The 14,282-nt window shown below is 40.0% G+C and overlaps 1 protein-coding gene across 3 annotated transcripts in view; it reads right to left on the minus strand.

Moving 5' to 3' along the window:
• Positions 1 to 14,282, minus strand: part of TMEM45A (transmembrane protein 45A) — a 114,458-nt gene that overhangs the window by 70,909 nt on the left and 29,267 nt on the right. Inside the window, exon 1 of one of the 3 annotated variants that reach the window (XM_086409901.1) lies at positions 13,697 to 13,842. The exons of the other annotated variants lie outside the window; for them this stretch is intronic. Coding sequence (XP_086266027.1) covers positions 13,697 to 13,742 — 46 coding nt within the window. The 5' untranslated portion in view covers positions 13,743 to 13,842. Of the gene's footprint in view, positions 1 to 13,696; positions 13,843 to 14,282 lie in introns of those variants that run through there. 3 annotated transcript variants of the gene reach the window in all.

Raw genomic sequence — 14,282 nt, forward strand, 5'->3', positions numbered from 1 at the left:
AGCCATTAAAAAGAATACATTTGAATCAGTTCTAATGAGGTGGATGAAATTGGAGCCTATTATACAGAGTGAAGTAAGCCAGAAAGGAAAACACCAATACAGTATACTAACGCATATATATATGGAATTTAGAAAGATGGTAATGATAACCCTGTAAGCGAGACAGCAAAAGAGACACAGATGTATAGAATAGTCTGTTGGACTCCAACCCTCTGTTGGAGAGGGTGAGGGTGGGATGATTTGGGAGAATGGCATTGAAACATGTATATATCATATATGAAACAAATCGCCAGTCCAGGTTCGATGCATGATACAGGATGCTTGGGGCTGGTGCACTGGGATGAACCAGAGGGATGGTATGGGGAGGGAGGTGGGAGGGGGATTCAGGATGGGGTACACGTGTACACCCGTGGCGGATTCATGTTGATGTATGGCAAAACCAACACAATACTGTAAAGTAATCAGCCTTCAATTAAAATAAATAAATTTATAATTTAAAAAAAGAAAAAAGAAAATAAAATTTATTTTCCTTTCTCTGTTAAAAGAACTAAGTCTTTTCAGACTACTGATCTGCTCTTGGTAAGAGATTATACAAGATTCTGGATTCTGGATTTTTTTTGACCTTTTAAGAAATCTTCCTATAAAACCAAGATTTTTTTAAATTTATTTTTTATTGAAGGATAATTGCTGTACAGAATTTTGTTGTTTTCTGTCAAACCTCAACATGAATCAGCCATAGGTACACATATATCCTCTCCCTTTTGGACTTCCCTCCCATCTCCCTCCCCATTCCACCCCTCTAGGTTGACACAGTCAAACTAGTCCCTGTTTGAGTTTCCTGAGCGATACTCCCGTTGCCTATCTATTTTACATATGGTAATATAAGTTTCCACATTACTCTTTCTAAACATCTCACCTTCTCTTACCCTCTCCCCATGTACATAAGTCTATTCTCTATGTCTGTAAAACCAAGATTTTATGTCATCAAAATATTACCTGTGCTTCACGTTGTCTTTACCAGGTGTTCAATTAATTAAGAAAAAGGGTCTTAATATTAAGAGAGCTAAGTTTTGCTTTTTTTTTCCTCAGGACATGTAACTTTCTGTATTCACCTTTAAATCTTTTTATTGTCACTGTGGATAAATGGATAATATATTATTTCACAGTGATCTGTGATCCTTGTAAATCAAGTGTTTCAAGCTTTTGACATTTTTTACAAACTTTTCAAAACCAAATTCTAAATGAAATCTTTTTGATTTGGAACTAACTTTGAGATTTTCCAGGGGTATTCTGGAAAATCTCAAAGGATTTGTTCTCTAAAAAGAGAAAAGTTAAATTAATTAGACTTATTTGATATGTTAAATTACATGGGAATAAGAAGGATTCCCTGGTGACTCAGACAGGGTAGAGTCAGCCTGTAATGCAAGAGACCCGGGTTCAATCCCTGGGTCAGAAAGATACCATGGAAAAGGAAATAGTAACCCACTTCAGTATTCTTGTCTGAAAAATCCCATGAATGAAGGAGCCTGGAAGGCTACAGTCTGTGGGGTCGCAAAGAGTTGGACACAACTGAGCATCTTCACTTCTACTTCTAAGAAATGATGCTAAATCATCTTTAGGTTCTATTTGTATGGGTGTGTTAGTATTTTAAGTCGTCCAGAAATCATAAAAAACTGACATGTCCTAGTATGATGTTAATAGTCATAATTCCAGCTATCATCTTAAAATATTGTATGTCACAGATAGCCAATTTTCCTTGTCAGTTAAATTATAATGTATTCTCATCAGACTTTTAACCATGGCCATGCATACGTCTTTTGGAATTCACAGAAAGTTATTGTTTTATTCTGATGCTGCCCTGAAAGCTTAATTTCTAGAACTGTAATAGAAAAACTGATTGATTTATAAAACTGTTAACCCATGATCAAGAAGAACAAGAATTAATTACATAGGACTAAATGAACTGATAAGGATAATTATAATTTTTTATGATTTTTTCCTTTGAAACATTACCAGCTCATTAATGTTTTGCTTTTCCAAATTTAAGGAAAACTTTTTCTCTTTTCTATCAAGCTACTCATAATTTATGGCAATTTGGTAAATTATATCTTTGTAAACAGAATTTTCTCTCTATCTGATCCCTCAAGAATTCAGAAACTTATTATTGAGTATTCTTATTTTCATGGCACTATCAGTTCTGTTCAATCGCTCAGTCGTGTCCGACTCTTTGCGACCCCATGAACTGCAGCACGCCAGGCCTCCCTGTCCATCACCAACTCCTGGAGTCCACCCAAACCCATGTCCATTGAGTCGGTGATGCCATCCAACCATCTCATCCTCTGTCGTCCCCTTCTCCTCCTGCCCTCAATCTTTCCCAGCATCAGGGTCTTCTCCAATGAGTCAGCTCTTCGTATCTGGTGGCCAAAGTATTGGAGTTTCAGTTTCAGCATCAGTTCTATGAATGAACACCCAGGACTGATCTCCTTTAGGATGGACTGGTTGGATCTCCTGGCAGTCCAAGGGACTCTCAAGAGTCTCCTCCAACACCACAGTTCCAAACATCAATTCTTCGGTGCTCAGCTTCCTTTAGTCCAACTCTCACATCCATACATGACCACTGGAAGAACCATAGCCTTGACTAGATGGACCTTTGCTGACAAAGTAATGTCTCTGCTTTTCAATATGCTTTCCAGGTTGGTCATAACTTTCCTTCCAAGGAGTAAGCGTCTTTTAATTTCATGGCTGCAATCACCATCTGCAGTGATTTTGGGGCCCAGAAAAACAAAGTCAGCCACTGTTTCCCCATCTATTTGCCATGAAGTGATGGGACCGGATGCTATGATCTTAGTTTTCTGAATGTTGAGCTTTAAGCCAACTTTTTCACTCTCCACTTTCACTTTCATCAGGAGGCTCTTTGGTTCTTCTTCACATTCTGCCATAAGGGTGGTTACATCGAAATAACTGAGGTTATTGATATTTCTCCCAGCAATCTTGATTCCAGCTTGTGCTTCTTACAGCCCAAAGTTTCTCCTGATGTACTCTGCATAGAAGTTAAATAAGCAGGGTGACAATATATAGCCTTGACGTACACCTTTTCCTATTGGGAACCAGTCTGTTGTTCCATGTCCAGTTCTAACTGTTGCTTCCTGACCTGCATACAGGTTACTCAAGAGGCAGGTCAGGTGGTCTGGTATTCCCATCTCTTTCAGAATTTTCCACAGTTTATTGTGATCCACACAGTCAAGGGCTTTGGCATAGTCAATAAAGCAGAAATAGATGTTTTTCTGGAATTCTCCTGCTTTTTCCATGATCCAACAGATGTTGGCAATTTGATCTCTGGTTCCTCTGCCTTTTCTAAATCCAGCTTGAACATCTGGAAGTTCATGGTTCACGTATTGCTGAAGCCTGGCTTAGAGAATTTAAGCATTATTTTACTAGTGTGTGAGATGAGAGCAATTGTGCAGTAATTTGAGCATTCTTTGGCATTGCCTTTCTTTGGCATTGAAATGAAAACTGACCTTTTCCAGTCCTGTGCCCACTGCTGAGTTTTCCAAATTTGTTGGCCTATTGAGTGCAGCACTTTCACAGCATCACCTTTCAGGATTTGAAATAGCTCAACTGGAATTCTATCACCTCCACTAGCTTTGTTCATAGTGATGCTTCCTAAGGCCCACTTGACTTCACATTCCAGGATGTCTGGCTCTAGGTGAGTGATCACACCATAGTGATTATCATGGCACTATAGTTATTTGCATAAGTTCTGTGAGAATCTGCTTTCTTTATAAAAGAACACTGTGGGCAATATTGATTATATTACCAAGACTTTGATTGGAATGTAGTATTTGAGAATGACGTACATAGACTCAGACATAACCAGACAATATTAAGAAACTAAGGTTGGCTTTATGGATCCAACAAAGCCTCCCTTCAAAAAATTACCAGGTATCTTATTTATAGGGTTCCCAGCCTAACCAATGAGAATGGAAAATCATTTCCTAGCAGATACAGAACCTCATGGCATTTTAGATCTCAAGAAGAGAAGAATTCACCTAAATCTATAGGACTTAGAAGTGAGTCCTTGGCTTGGCTTCCAAACTCTATCAAAAGTTCTAGCAAAGCAGACTTAAAAGAGCTTACATGATCGACCTCTATTCTTGCTGCATTTATATAAATAATCAGATCAAGTTTAATGAAATTAGACTTATTTGGCAAACAAATTAGTTTCATTTTGACTCTCTTTGGTAAAAATGGAGGTGACTAGAGAGAGAAAAATGTTGTTTCAATGGAAAACTATAACACACCTTTGTGGAACATTAGATCCTAGCCCTGTTCACTGTCACTGAGGTTTTGTTATTTGCATGTGAACTAGAGTGAATCCCAAATTCTTTCATTTCCAACACTATCTGGTCACAACTCTCCAAACTAGCATTTCGAGTGTTTTTCCCACCCTTCTGACTTGTAATCACTAAGAAATAGAACCGCCCTTTCCCCAAAACCACTGAAGCTGAACAACTTGATATAAACAGAAATATCACCCACCACAGTTCATGTATGGACAACTTTGTCCTTCATGCCTGCTGCTGTATAGGTCACTCAGAAGGTTCACTGGAACACACCGATGACATCCTAAGAGACATTCAAACTGCAAAACATACTTTGAGCTCAGTATCTTGAAATCTGTTCAGCTGATGGTCATCTGGATTCAGAAACCAGTTTTATAGTCAACTCCAACCATTAAACATCCTTTTCCTTTAGTTTCTATAGAAATGCCTCTTACTAAATCCCTGATTGCTCGCATCACACAGTCGCTTAATTTAGATGGAAACTAATGGGAGTCAAACACGACTGAGCAACTTCACTTTCACTTTTCACTTTCATGCATTGGAGAAGGAAATGGCAACCCACTCCAGTGTTCTTGCCTGGAGAACCCCAGGGATGGGGGAGCCTGGTAGGCTGCCGTCTATGGGGTCGCACAGAGTCGGACACGACTGGAGTGATTTAGCAGCAGCAGCAAACTTAATTTAGATGGAAACTACCTACAACACCACCTTCTGAAATGGGACACAACTGTTGAACTGAAGGGACCTATTATCAAACTAAGAGACTGATTCAATAAAATATGAAACAATGTTCTTAAATCCATTCTTTTCTGCTTGTTCCTGTCTATATTCTTCTCCCCATTTGCTGATCTCTTACTTCACAACTTCTAACCCAACTCGACTTTTAATATGTGACACTTTCTAAAAATAAAGTTTCAAATTGGGAACTAAAGGAAATCAGAATAAGTCATCCCAAAATATGCCTCTTGGACATAAAAACAATTTTGAGCTGAAGGCAGTAGCAAGTGGAGGAAAAGCTCTCTCTACCTGCCTCCTTTCTGTCTAGAGGCAGGATGTAAGTTTTTCTTTAACTGGAGACAGATTCTTATCAGCCTGAAGGTGGGAAGATGAAACTGCAAACAAGTTGCCATTAGTTTCCTCCCATATGTTTATCTTCCCACAGTGCACCCCTTGAAAACCTAAACTGCTTTCCTCTGTCTTACCATTTCTCTACAAATTTATTGTTTTTTGTTGAAGATGCTTTATATCCAGAATTCTAAACTGCCACTTCAAGTTATTTTTCAATGAATTTTCTTTCACGTGATATCTGCTACATGCATTGTTTTTTGTTTTTGTTTTTAAAGACTGTTATTTTTCCCTCCTGTTAATCTTTTTGTTAAAAATACCACCTGAAAACCTAAAATGGATAGAGGTCCAGTTTTTCCCTTCCTGATTCATGTAGAGCAACTCGCTCTGTTTCCAGAGATTAGAACTTGGCCATTTTAGGGCTTCCCTGATAACTCAGTTGGTAAAGAAACCACCTGCAATGCAGGGCACCCTGGTTCAATTCCTGGGTCAGGAAGATCTGCTGGAGAAGGGATAGGCTACCCACTCCAGTATTCTTGGGCTTCCCTAGTGGCTCAGCTGGTAAAGAATCTGCCCATAATGCAGGAGACCTGGGTTTGATCCCTGGGTTGGGAAGATCCCCTGGAGAAGGGAAAGGCTACCCACTCCAGTATTCTGACTTGGAGAATTCCATGGACTGTGTAGTCCATGGGGTCGCAGAGTCAGACACAGCTGAGCGACTTTCGCATACCCTTTTAGGTATATCAGTCAGATGGAGCGCCTCTGACAGTCATAAAAATAAAAACTTAAAAAATCTCCAACAGACGGTGGGGAGACAACAGAAATGGAAACTGGGTTTTTCTGCTACCAAGCAAGGGAAATGAAGGAATGAATAAATGGCTATAGAAATCTCCAGAAAAAGCCTGTAAGAGTTAAGCAATCCCAGTTTTTAGTTTGACTGTTTCTGATCTTTGGTCCACGTAACTACACTTGTCCTTCACAAAGTTAATTCCTTAATCACTCTCTGACCCGAGGCATCCTGCACCTGCATTCTTTCCCTCACACACCCTTGTAACAGTCTTCAGAAAGAAAGTCACAGGCAGATAATCTTGAGGATGACCAAACCCAGTGTTGTAGCTGTTATGGAACTTTCCAGAAGAATGAAAGACAGTCACTGCCTTGATCCTTACCACATACTTATGAAGAAGACACCCAGCTATAACACCTCTGCCTATTTCCCGGGGGACGGGGGGCACAGTTGAGGCGCTAGCCTGTGTTTCCTCTTTGCCAGGCAAAGGAATAAAACCACACTTTCTTTCTCCTTCATGACTCTGTATTTCTGCTCGGCATCCGTGCACAGAGAGCCAAGATTTTGGCAGCAGAAGGAGCCTCCTCAGACTCTCAGTTTCCATCACTGAAGAAAACTCAAGGGCCTAGTGTTATGTACTTCTCAATCCTGGCTGCACCACAGAATTATCTGAAGAGCTCATAAAAAATAACCAATGCCTGGACCTCAATTCCAAGAGTTTCTACTTCAAGTCTGCTTATATATATACATCTCCTGGCTCAGCCCCTATTTTTTTGGAGTACTTTCTCAGCGCTACTAAGAGGTTGTTTTCCAGGATACAGCCTCAGCAAGACCCTGAATAAAACTCAAACTCACAACTCTCCTGTTGTACAGTTTTAAACTCTCCAGATGGTTTTTGTTAACTCTCCAGATGATTCTCATTATCTAGAGGTGAACCCACTAAGCCCGTCTCTTATGCCTGGTATCTGAGCTCCATCAGCCTTGCTGACTGCTACACTAAATGAAGGAAGGGAAGGGAAAGAGGGGCTGACCATGGGTTCTGTCATGTGCCAACACATAATACATTTTACATATACCAGTTAATTGAATCTTCTTAATTATCATTCTCATTTTAAAGATAATGATAAAAGAGATAAATTTCATAAGGATTACAACATCAGTCACAATAATGTTGCAACAGAACCAAGATTCAATCCCAAGCCTATATCCAAAGGGGACAAAGGAGAAATAATATTTTTTGAGCACCCACCAATCTAGGAGCTCTATAGAATCCTCCCAATTCCATGAGGCATTATTTTCCTCCATTTTAAAGACATTTGACAAGTCAGTGACTTGAAAGGCTAACTAACTTGTCCAGGACAAATAGCTTGTAAACAACAAAACCTGGATCTTGATTGAAGTCTGTTCACTTCTAAAACCCCCTCCTTTATCCCATCCTTCTCTGAGCCTCAAAAGCTAATTCTAACCACCGTAACAAGAGCCATTAACATTTATTAAGTGCTGACTTTGTATAAAAAATGGTACTCATAGCTTTATATGTGTTATCCAAGGAAAAATCAAGTAAAATGATTACAACAGAAAAAATAGTTTTCAGTATATGAGGTATGGGCCAGCAGCATCTCTTGCAACAATAGTCTCAGATAACTCATCAGCACAATGAAGTTGGATAAGACTGCTTCAGATGGGCTTTGGTTTTGCTTCTTATCTTTTCAAAGAGTTGTTCTGGTAATACATAGTCTGGTCTAAGGTTCTCCATTTACCAGATTCCACAGGCCCCAGTGAAAGATACATAAGGAGGCAGCTGCTTCCATTCTGTGGTTGAAGATGATGTTAGAAAAAAAAAAATACAATGTTAAAATACCTTCTTCCCAGTATGGCCATTTTTCTTTGAGCATTTCAGGGTATTGTTGTCTAGATACACATTGTTATCTCCCAATATCCACAGCAAGAGGTCACTCCTTAATAAAACAGATTATACTGCAGGTGGGATTACCTAATAGCCCTAGGAAAGCCAGAATGGGATAAAGCACTGTTTCTCAAACTGTCTCTAATGTACAGACATTTTAAAAGGAAATAAATTCCTTTCAAGCCAGCATGTTGACAAATTGTTTCTTAAATGTTAATAGTAAAATATATATATTTGGACAACTGTGAAAATAAAACCAATTTATAAATTAAATATAAGCAAACACTACAAAACCAACACAAATCAAACTAATGCAAATCAAATAGACAATTAATTCTTTCAAAATAAGTGGCCTTTCGCAGCTACAGCATATATTATTTTTGGTCCAGACGATGTATATTATTGTGTTCCCCCAAACTGACTCATATCTCTATTCAAACTAAAATCCACTGTAAGGTTGCCTGGCATTTTAAGCCCATCTTCTTTATTCATCAACCCTTAATAATTAAATCAGCACTACATGCCCTGCATCATGATCCAAAATACAAAAATGTCAGCTTCAGCACTGAGGTCACTGGCCGAACTCTAATAAGACACTCATCCAGGTAATGTAGAATATGCTTACATATTTCTCAGTAATTGCTGACATGAAAATGCAGTCAGATTATCATAATAAAAAGTTTGCAGACCCCCTTCCTCACCCTCCAAGAACATATCAGCAGACTCATAGCAGTCTATTGACAGCAACTTGAGAAACACTAGGATAAAGAATTAGGAAGAATTGTACCCAAATTCAACTCTCACATCCATACATGACTACTGGAAAAACTGTAGCTTTGACTAGACAGAACTTTGCTGGCAAAGTAATGTCTCTGCTTTTTAATATGCTGTCTAGGTTGGTCATAGGTTTTCTACCAAGGAGCAAGTGTCTTTTAATTTCATGGCTGCAGTCACCATCTGCAGTGATTTTGAAGCCCGAAAAATAAGTCTGTCACTTTTTCCATTGTTTCCCTATCTATTTGCCATGAAGTGATGGGACCAGATGCCATGACCTTAGTTTTCTGAATGCTGAGTTTTAAGCCAACTTTTTCACTCTCCTCTTTCACTTTCATCAAGAGGTTCTGTAGTTCTTCTTCACTTTCTGCTATAAGTGTGGTGTCATCTGCATATAAAGAAATATAAAGAAAGCTGAACGCCAAAGAATTGATGCTTTTGAACTGTGGTGTTGGAGAAGACTCTTGAGAGTCCCTTGTACAGCAAAGAGATCCAACCAGTCCATCCTAAAGGAAATCAGTCCTGAATATTCATTGGAAGGACTGATGCTGAAGCTAAAACTCCAATACTTTGGCCACCTGATGCGAAGAACTGACTCATTTGTAAAGACCCTGATGCTGGGAAAGATTGAAGGTGGGAGCAGAAGGGGATGACAAAGGATGAGATGGTTGGATGGCATCACCGACTCAATAGACATGAGTCTGAGTAAGCTCCAGGAGTTGGTGATGGACAGGGAAGCCTGGAGTACTGCAGTCCATGGGGTCACAAATAGTCAGACACAACTGAGCGACTGAACTGAACTCTACCCAAATAGTTCATGAGAGGAAATTTCTCTTTATATAAATATTTTAGCTAATAAATGCAGAGGAAATTATAGACTTTAGAATTTTACAAGCCAGGATGAACTAATAAATTCAGGCAGTGATAAACAAAGATGATCGACATCCAAGAAAGACAGTCCAACAAAATGTGCCTGAAGTATTCTTGCAAAAAAAAGTGAACCTAGGTGTGATCCAGCCTTGCTATGAAATTCTTAACTTACAGCAAATACAGGGGCAGAGGAGCTTATTAAGTGACATCATATGCAACCAGTAAAACCAAATGATGCAAAGTTCTACAGGGCAAACTAGCTTCTTCAACAAATAAACTGCAAGAAAAACCAACAGAAGCAAAGAGAGAACTTGTGTACTAACAGAGACTTCTGAGTCCTATCTATAATAGCAATGTATAAACTTTATTTAGATGTTAATTCACACAAAGGTATAGTTCAACTTTTAATTTTATAGGGGTGATAATAGTGATTATATTTAGGGGTTTTTCTTAATTTTTATTTTTAAAAGATATATATGAAAATATTATGGACCAAATAATGTGATGACTTGTTAGTTTAGATGATTATAGTTTCCAAACTGTGATGGTTAATTTTGTATGTCAAATTGGCTAAGCCCATGCTACTCGGTTTTTTGTCAAACACCAGTCTACATTGCTGTCAATGTATTTTTCAGATCTGATCAACATTTAAATCAGAAGACATGGAGAAAAGCAGATTATCCTCCACAGGACAGGGGGGTAAGGCAGGGGAGCAGGGGGCAGGGAGGGGATGTACTCAGTCAGTTAAGGGCCTCAAGAGGAAAGACTGAGGTTCTCCAAGGAAGAAGCAATTCCGCTTCCAGATTTCCTTCGCAACAGAAACTGCAACATCAACTCTTCCCTGGTTCTTTAGCCTGTTGGCGTATGCTACAGATTTCAGATTTGCCAGTTCCACAATCTCAAGAATCAATTCCTTAAAATCAATCAATCTCTTTCCCTTTCTCCATGTAGTCAAACACGCACACACATCCTTTTGGTTCTTTTTCTCTGAAGAATTCTAATACCAAAATTATCTGGAAGAAGCGAGAAATGAATAAGGAAACAGATAAAACAAAATTGGCTGTAATTCAACAATTACTAAATTGTTGCTAGTTGACTCTATTTTTGTGTCTTCACACATTCTACTTAAAAAATTGGGAAAGCTAAAAAGAAACAAAAAAGCCAAGCCAAAAAAAATGCAAGACTTGTTTTGCTTTTGTTATTTTTTTGTCACAAGGTCTTGAAGGCAGCACAGCATACCGGAAATCAAGGCTGCCTGAGGCATCTGAGGTCCTGACAAGACTCAGAAGAGAGTCTTCCCTGGAAGGGCCTGGCCTTGGTAGTGACTCTTCCCTTGACCTTGAACTTCCAGTCTAATTTAGACTGCACCCTCTCTGTCTACTTTATAGAGGGAAAGAAAAATGCTGTGAGGGAAAAAAGACAGAAATTGAATTTATACTTCAAATTCAAGTTCAGACAAGAAGAAGCTGAGTTTTGCAGCTCGCTATGTTCCATGGGAAATGCTCTGACTCCTGTACAGGAAAATGAGGGGTCAGAGTGAGTTGAAGTCTCCTGCCTTCCTGCCTCCTCCCTGTCCCCCAACTTTACACTTAAAGCTATTATTTCAGGGGAAAAAATCCTCCATGCTTCTGCCCCCATCTCATAGAAGGTCAGGTATGCAAGTGCATGAAAAAAACCTCAAGGTAAATGAGAATTAACAAAGGAAATATAGAGGAATGAGGAGCTGCTGCTTGGGCTGCCTGGGTGTGAGCTGGCTCATGTGTCTGTGAACAGTAAGGTCCCTGAGAAAACCATACACGAGCCTTCCTTAGACAGAAATCTGAAAGGTCCCATGAAAGTATCAGTCACCAGTGTTGACAGCTTTACAAGTTTGTCAGCCAGGTTTTCAGTACCTACCCTTCAGCCTTTGGGTAGGCCTACTTGCCATATTTATCAACAACAACAAAATATAGGATACCAGTGAAATTAGAATTCCAGATGAGCAATTTTTGGCATAAATATATCCCATATATTGCATGTATTACATGAAATTCAAATTTTGCTGGGTATCCTGTGTTTTACCCAGTAACTTATGAAGGTATTTCCATGGAGTAAAGAACATTGCAACAGCTCAGTGTGGAGATTTCTCAAGTAATACTCATGAAGCTAGTGAAGAAACTGTCAGTGAAGTGCCACATGAAAATAAGAAGGAAAAAAAGAAAGAATATTTCTCTCTCCCTAAGAATGAAATCCATTAGCATGTTTCTCTGAGTAAGAGATCTCAGTTGACTTGGCTGTGACTTCTGAGTATATCCAAATGTCTATTTAAACATCCTATGCTTTTCTGAATTACACCGTGGCTATTTCTTAATCAAAAGTGCCCCTGTGCCTCATTTATACAGTAGCTCCATAAAGGAGTTGTTGAAAACTTAACTTTTTTTATTAGCTTTCATGTACTCTCACTTTATAAATTTTTATGTTGCACTAATTCTGGAAAAGATCCTGTATTCCTCTCTTGCTGACAATCTGCTACATACTACATCTTTCAAAAAGATAAATGAAAAGGAAAATGAAGTCTCTTGTTCAGTGATTCCTCATCTAGATAATACTCCCAAAGTGTGTGTGTGTGTGTGTGTATGCTTTTCAACCAACTCCTTTGGATCTACTTGGACACACGAGAGGGCCTCAGGGGTTCCACACTGGATGGTCTCTTGAAGTCCATCCAGCTTCTTGACACCACTGTTCAATGTCCCCATCCAGTGTTTCCAGCCCACATCACAGCTGCATAGAAGTCAGACTACAGCCCATCACCATTTAAAAAGAGGCTGCTAACTGGCACTAGGGATACAGAAAGAAAAGGAGATACCACTGTTAATCAGCACATACATGGCTTACCACTCATTTAAACAATATGCATGGATTAAGGACTTCCCAGATCTTCCCTGGTGGCTCAGACAGTAAAGTATCTGCCTACAATGCGGGAGACCTGGGTTCGATCCCTGGGTTGGGAAGATCCCCTGGAGAAGGAAATGGCAAACCTCTCCAGGACTCTTGCCTGGGAAATCTCATGGACAGAGGAGCCTGGTAGGCTACAGTCCATGGGGTCGCAAAGAGTCGGACACAACTGAACGACTTCACTCACTTCTCATGGACTAGGCACCTGCAAAATCTTACTCTCCCATCCCTTAGGGGTACAAATTACAGTTAGGTTCCTGGTATTAGTAAGAGGAAACTAAGGCTTAGAAAAGACAAAGCTTATTGGAGGTGTCCTCACAGCAAGTTAAATGGCAGAGCTGGGATTTGAACCTCATCTCACTGACTCTGAAATCCATGCTCTTACTGATATGCACCTGCCCTTACACGGAGACAATGAAACTCAGTGTGTGAAGGACAAAGAGGACTCCAGCATGCCTGGCCCAGAGGGCGAGGTGGGGCAGGAGCAGGAATTATGTAAACTGGCTAGAAGTGAGGCTTCAAAGCTTACTTGAGGCCAGCTGCACATCCTGCTGCAGGCCCTGCTTCTCTGAGCGCTGTCATTATGCAGACAAGGAAAGATAAAGTGTGAAAAGAGAGACAGAGGTGCCCACAGCTCCAGGCATGCTGCTCCTCTGCCAGTATCTGGAAGCTAGTAAAAGCTTTGAAGCAGGGAAATTGCAGTCTAAATGTTATTTCAGGGTGATTAATTTGGTAGGAATGCACAGAAGATACTAAAGGGAGCAAGAGGCTGGAGGCGAGGAAACTGGTTAAGAGGCTATTGCAGACGCTAATTTCCAAGATGAGTCTGACTCAGAACAGGGCAGTGGAACGGGAGTAAAAGAGCAGAAGTGAGTGTTCCCCGCCAAAGGAAGAACTGACAGGCTCTGGGGACCTGCAAAGCTGTGGCTGCGGGTCAGTGATGGTCTGAGGCTGGGAGAGACAGAGGAGGAAAGACACTTCCAGAGCCAGTACATGTCCCAGCCCTGAACCCTGACGTACCTGTCTCTTCTGTCTCCTCTCTAGACCACAAGCTCAAAGGAGTCATGGAGCCTCCCTGTGTCTGGCAGCCCCACAGCTTTTCCCCATTGCCAACCACATGCTGCGGGTTTGGTAGACTCAGTAAATATTGACTGGCAGTCTGTTTCTTCCAGCTGGAATGCTGTGTTCCCACCTTTGCCTGGAAATGCCACGGGCAAATGCTTTCCTGGAGGCCCAGCTCAAACACCTCTCCCTCAGAGAGGCGTCCGGTCAATTTAAATTAGATCCTGCTGTTTTCCTCCCAGAGAAACTTCTCTTTACATACTTCTTACAATATGTACTTTTACATTTGTTACTTTTTTTATTTTTCACTTTCTGTTGTTGCTTTAGCTGTCAGTGGCAGTTTTCTACTCCCCACTAGGCATAAGCACTGCGAAGTCAGTTTGTCTTTTCACCACGGAGTCCCCAAAGCCCACAAAATGCTATCCCCTAAGAATAAAATGTAATTTTAAATTGCCAGTAGCTGCATTTTTTAAAAGTAAGAAGAAACTGGTGAAATTAATTTTGATAACATTTTTATTTAACCAAACATATATAAAATGTTATC

Source organism: Bos grunniens, chromosome 1, assembly GCF_055505025.1.
Source record: "Bos grunniens cultivar Pamir isolate PY7600 chromosome 1, Bosgru_T2T1.0, whole genome shotgun sequence".
Classification (NCBI taxonomy): Eukaryota; Metazoa; Chordata; class Mammalia; order Artiodactyla; family Bovidae; genus Bos; species Bos grunniens.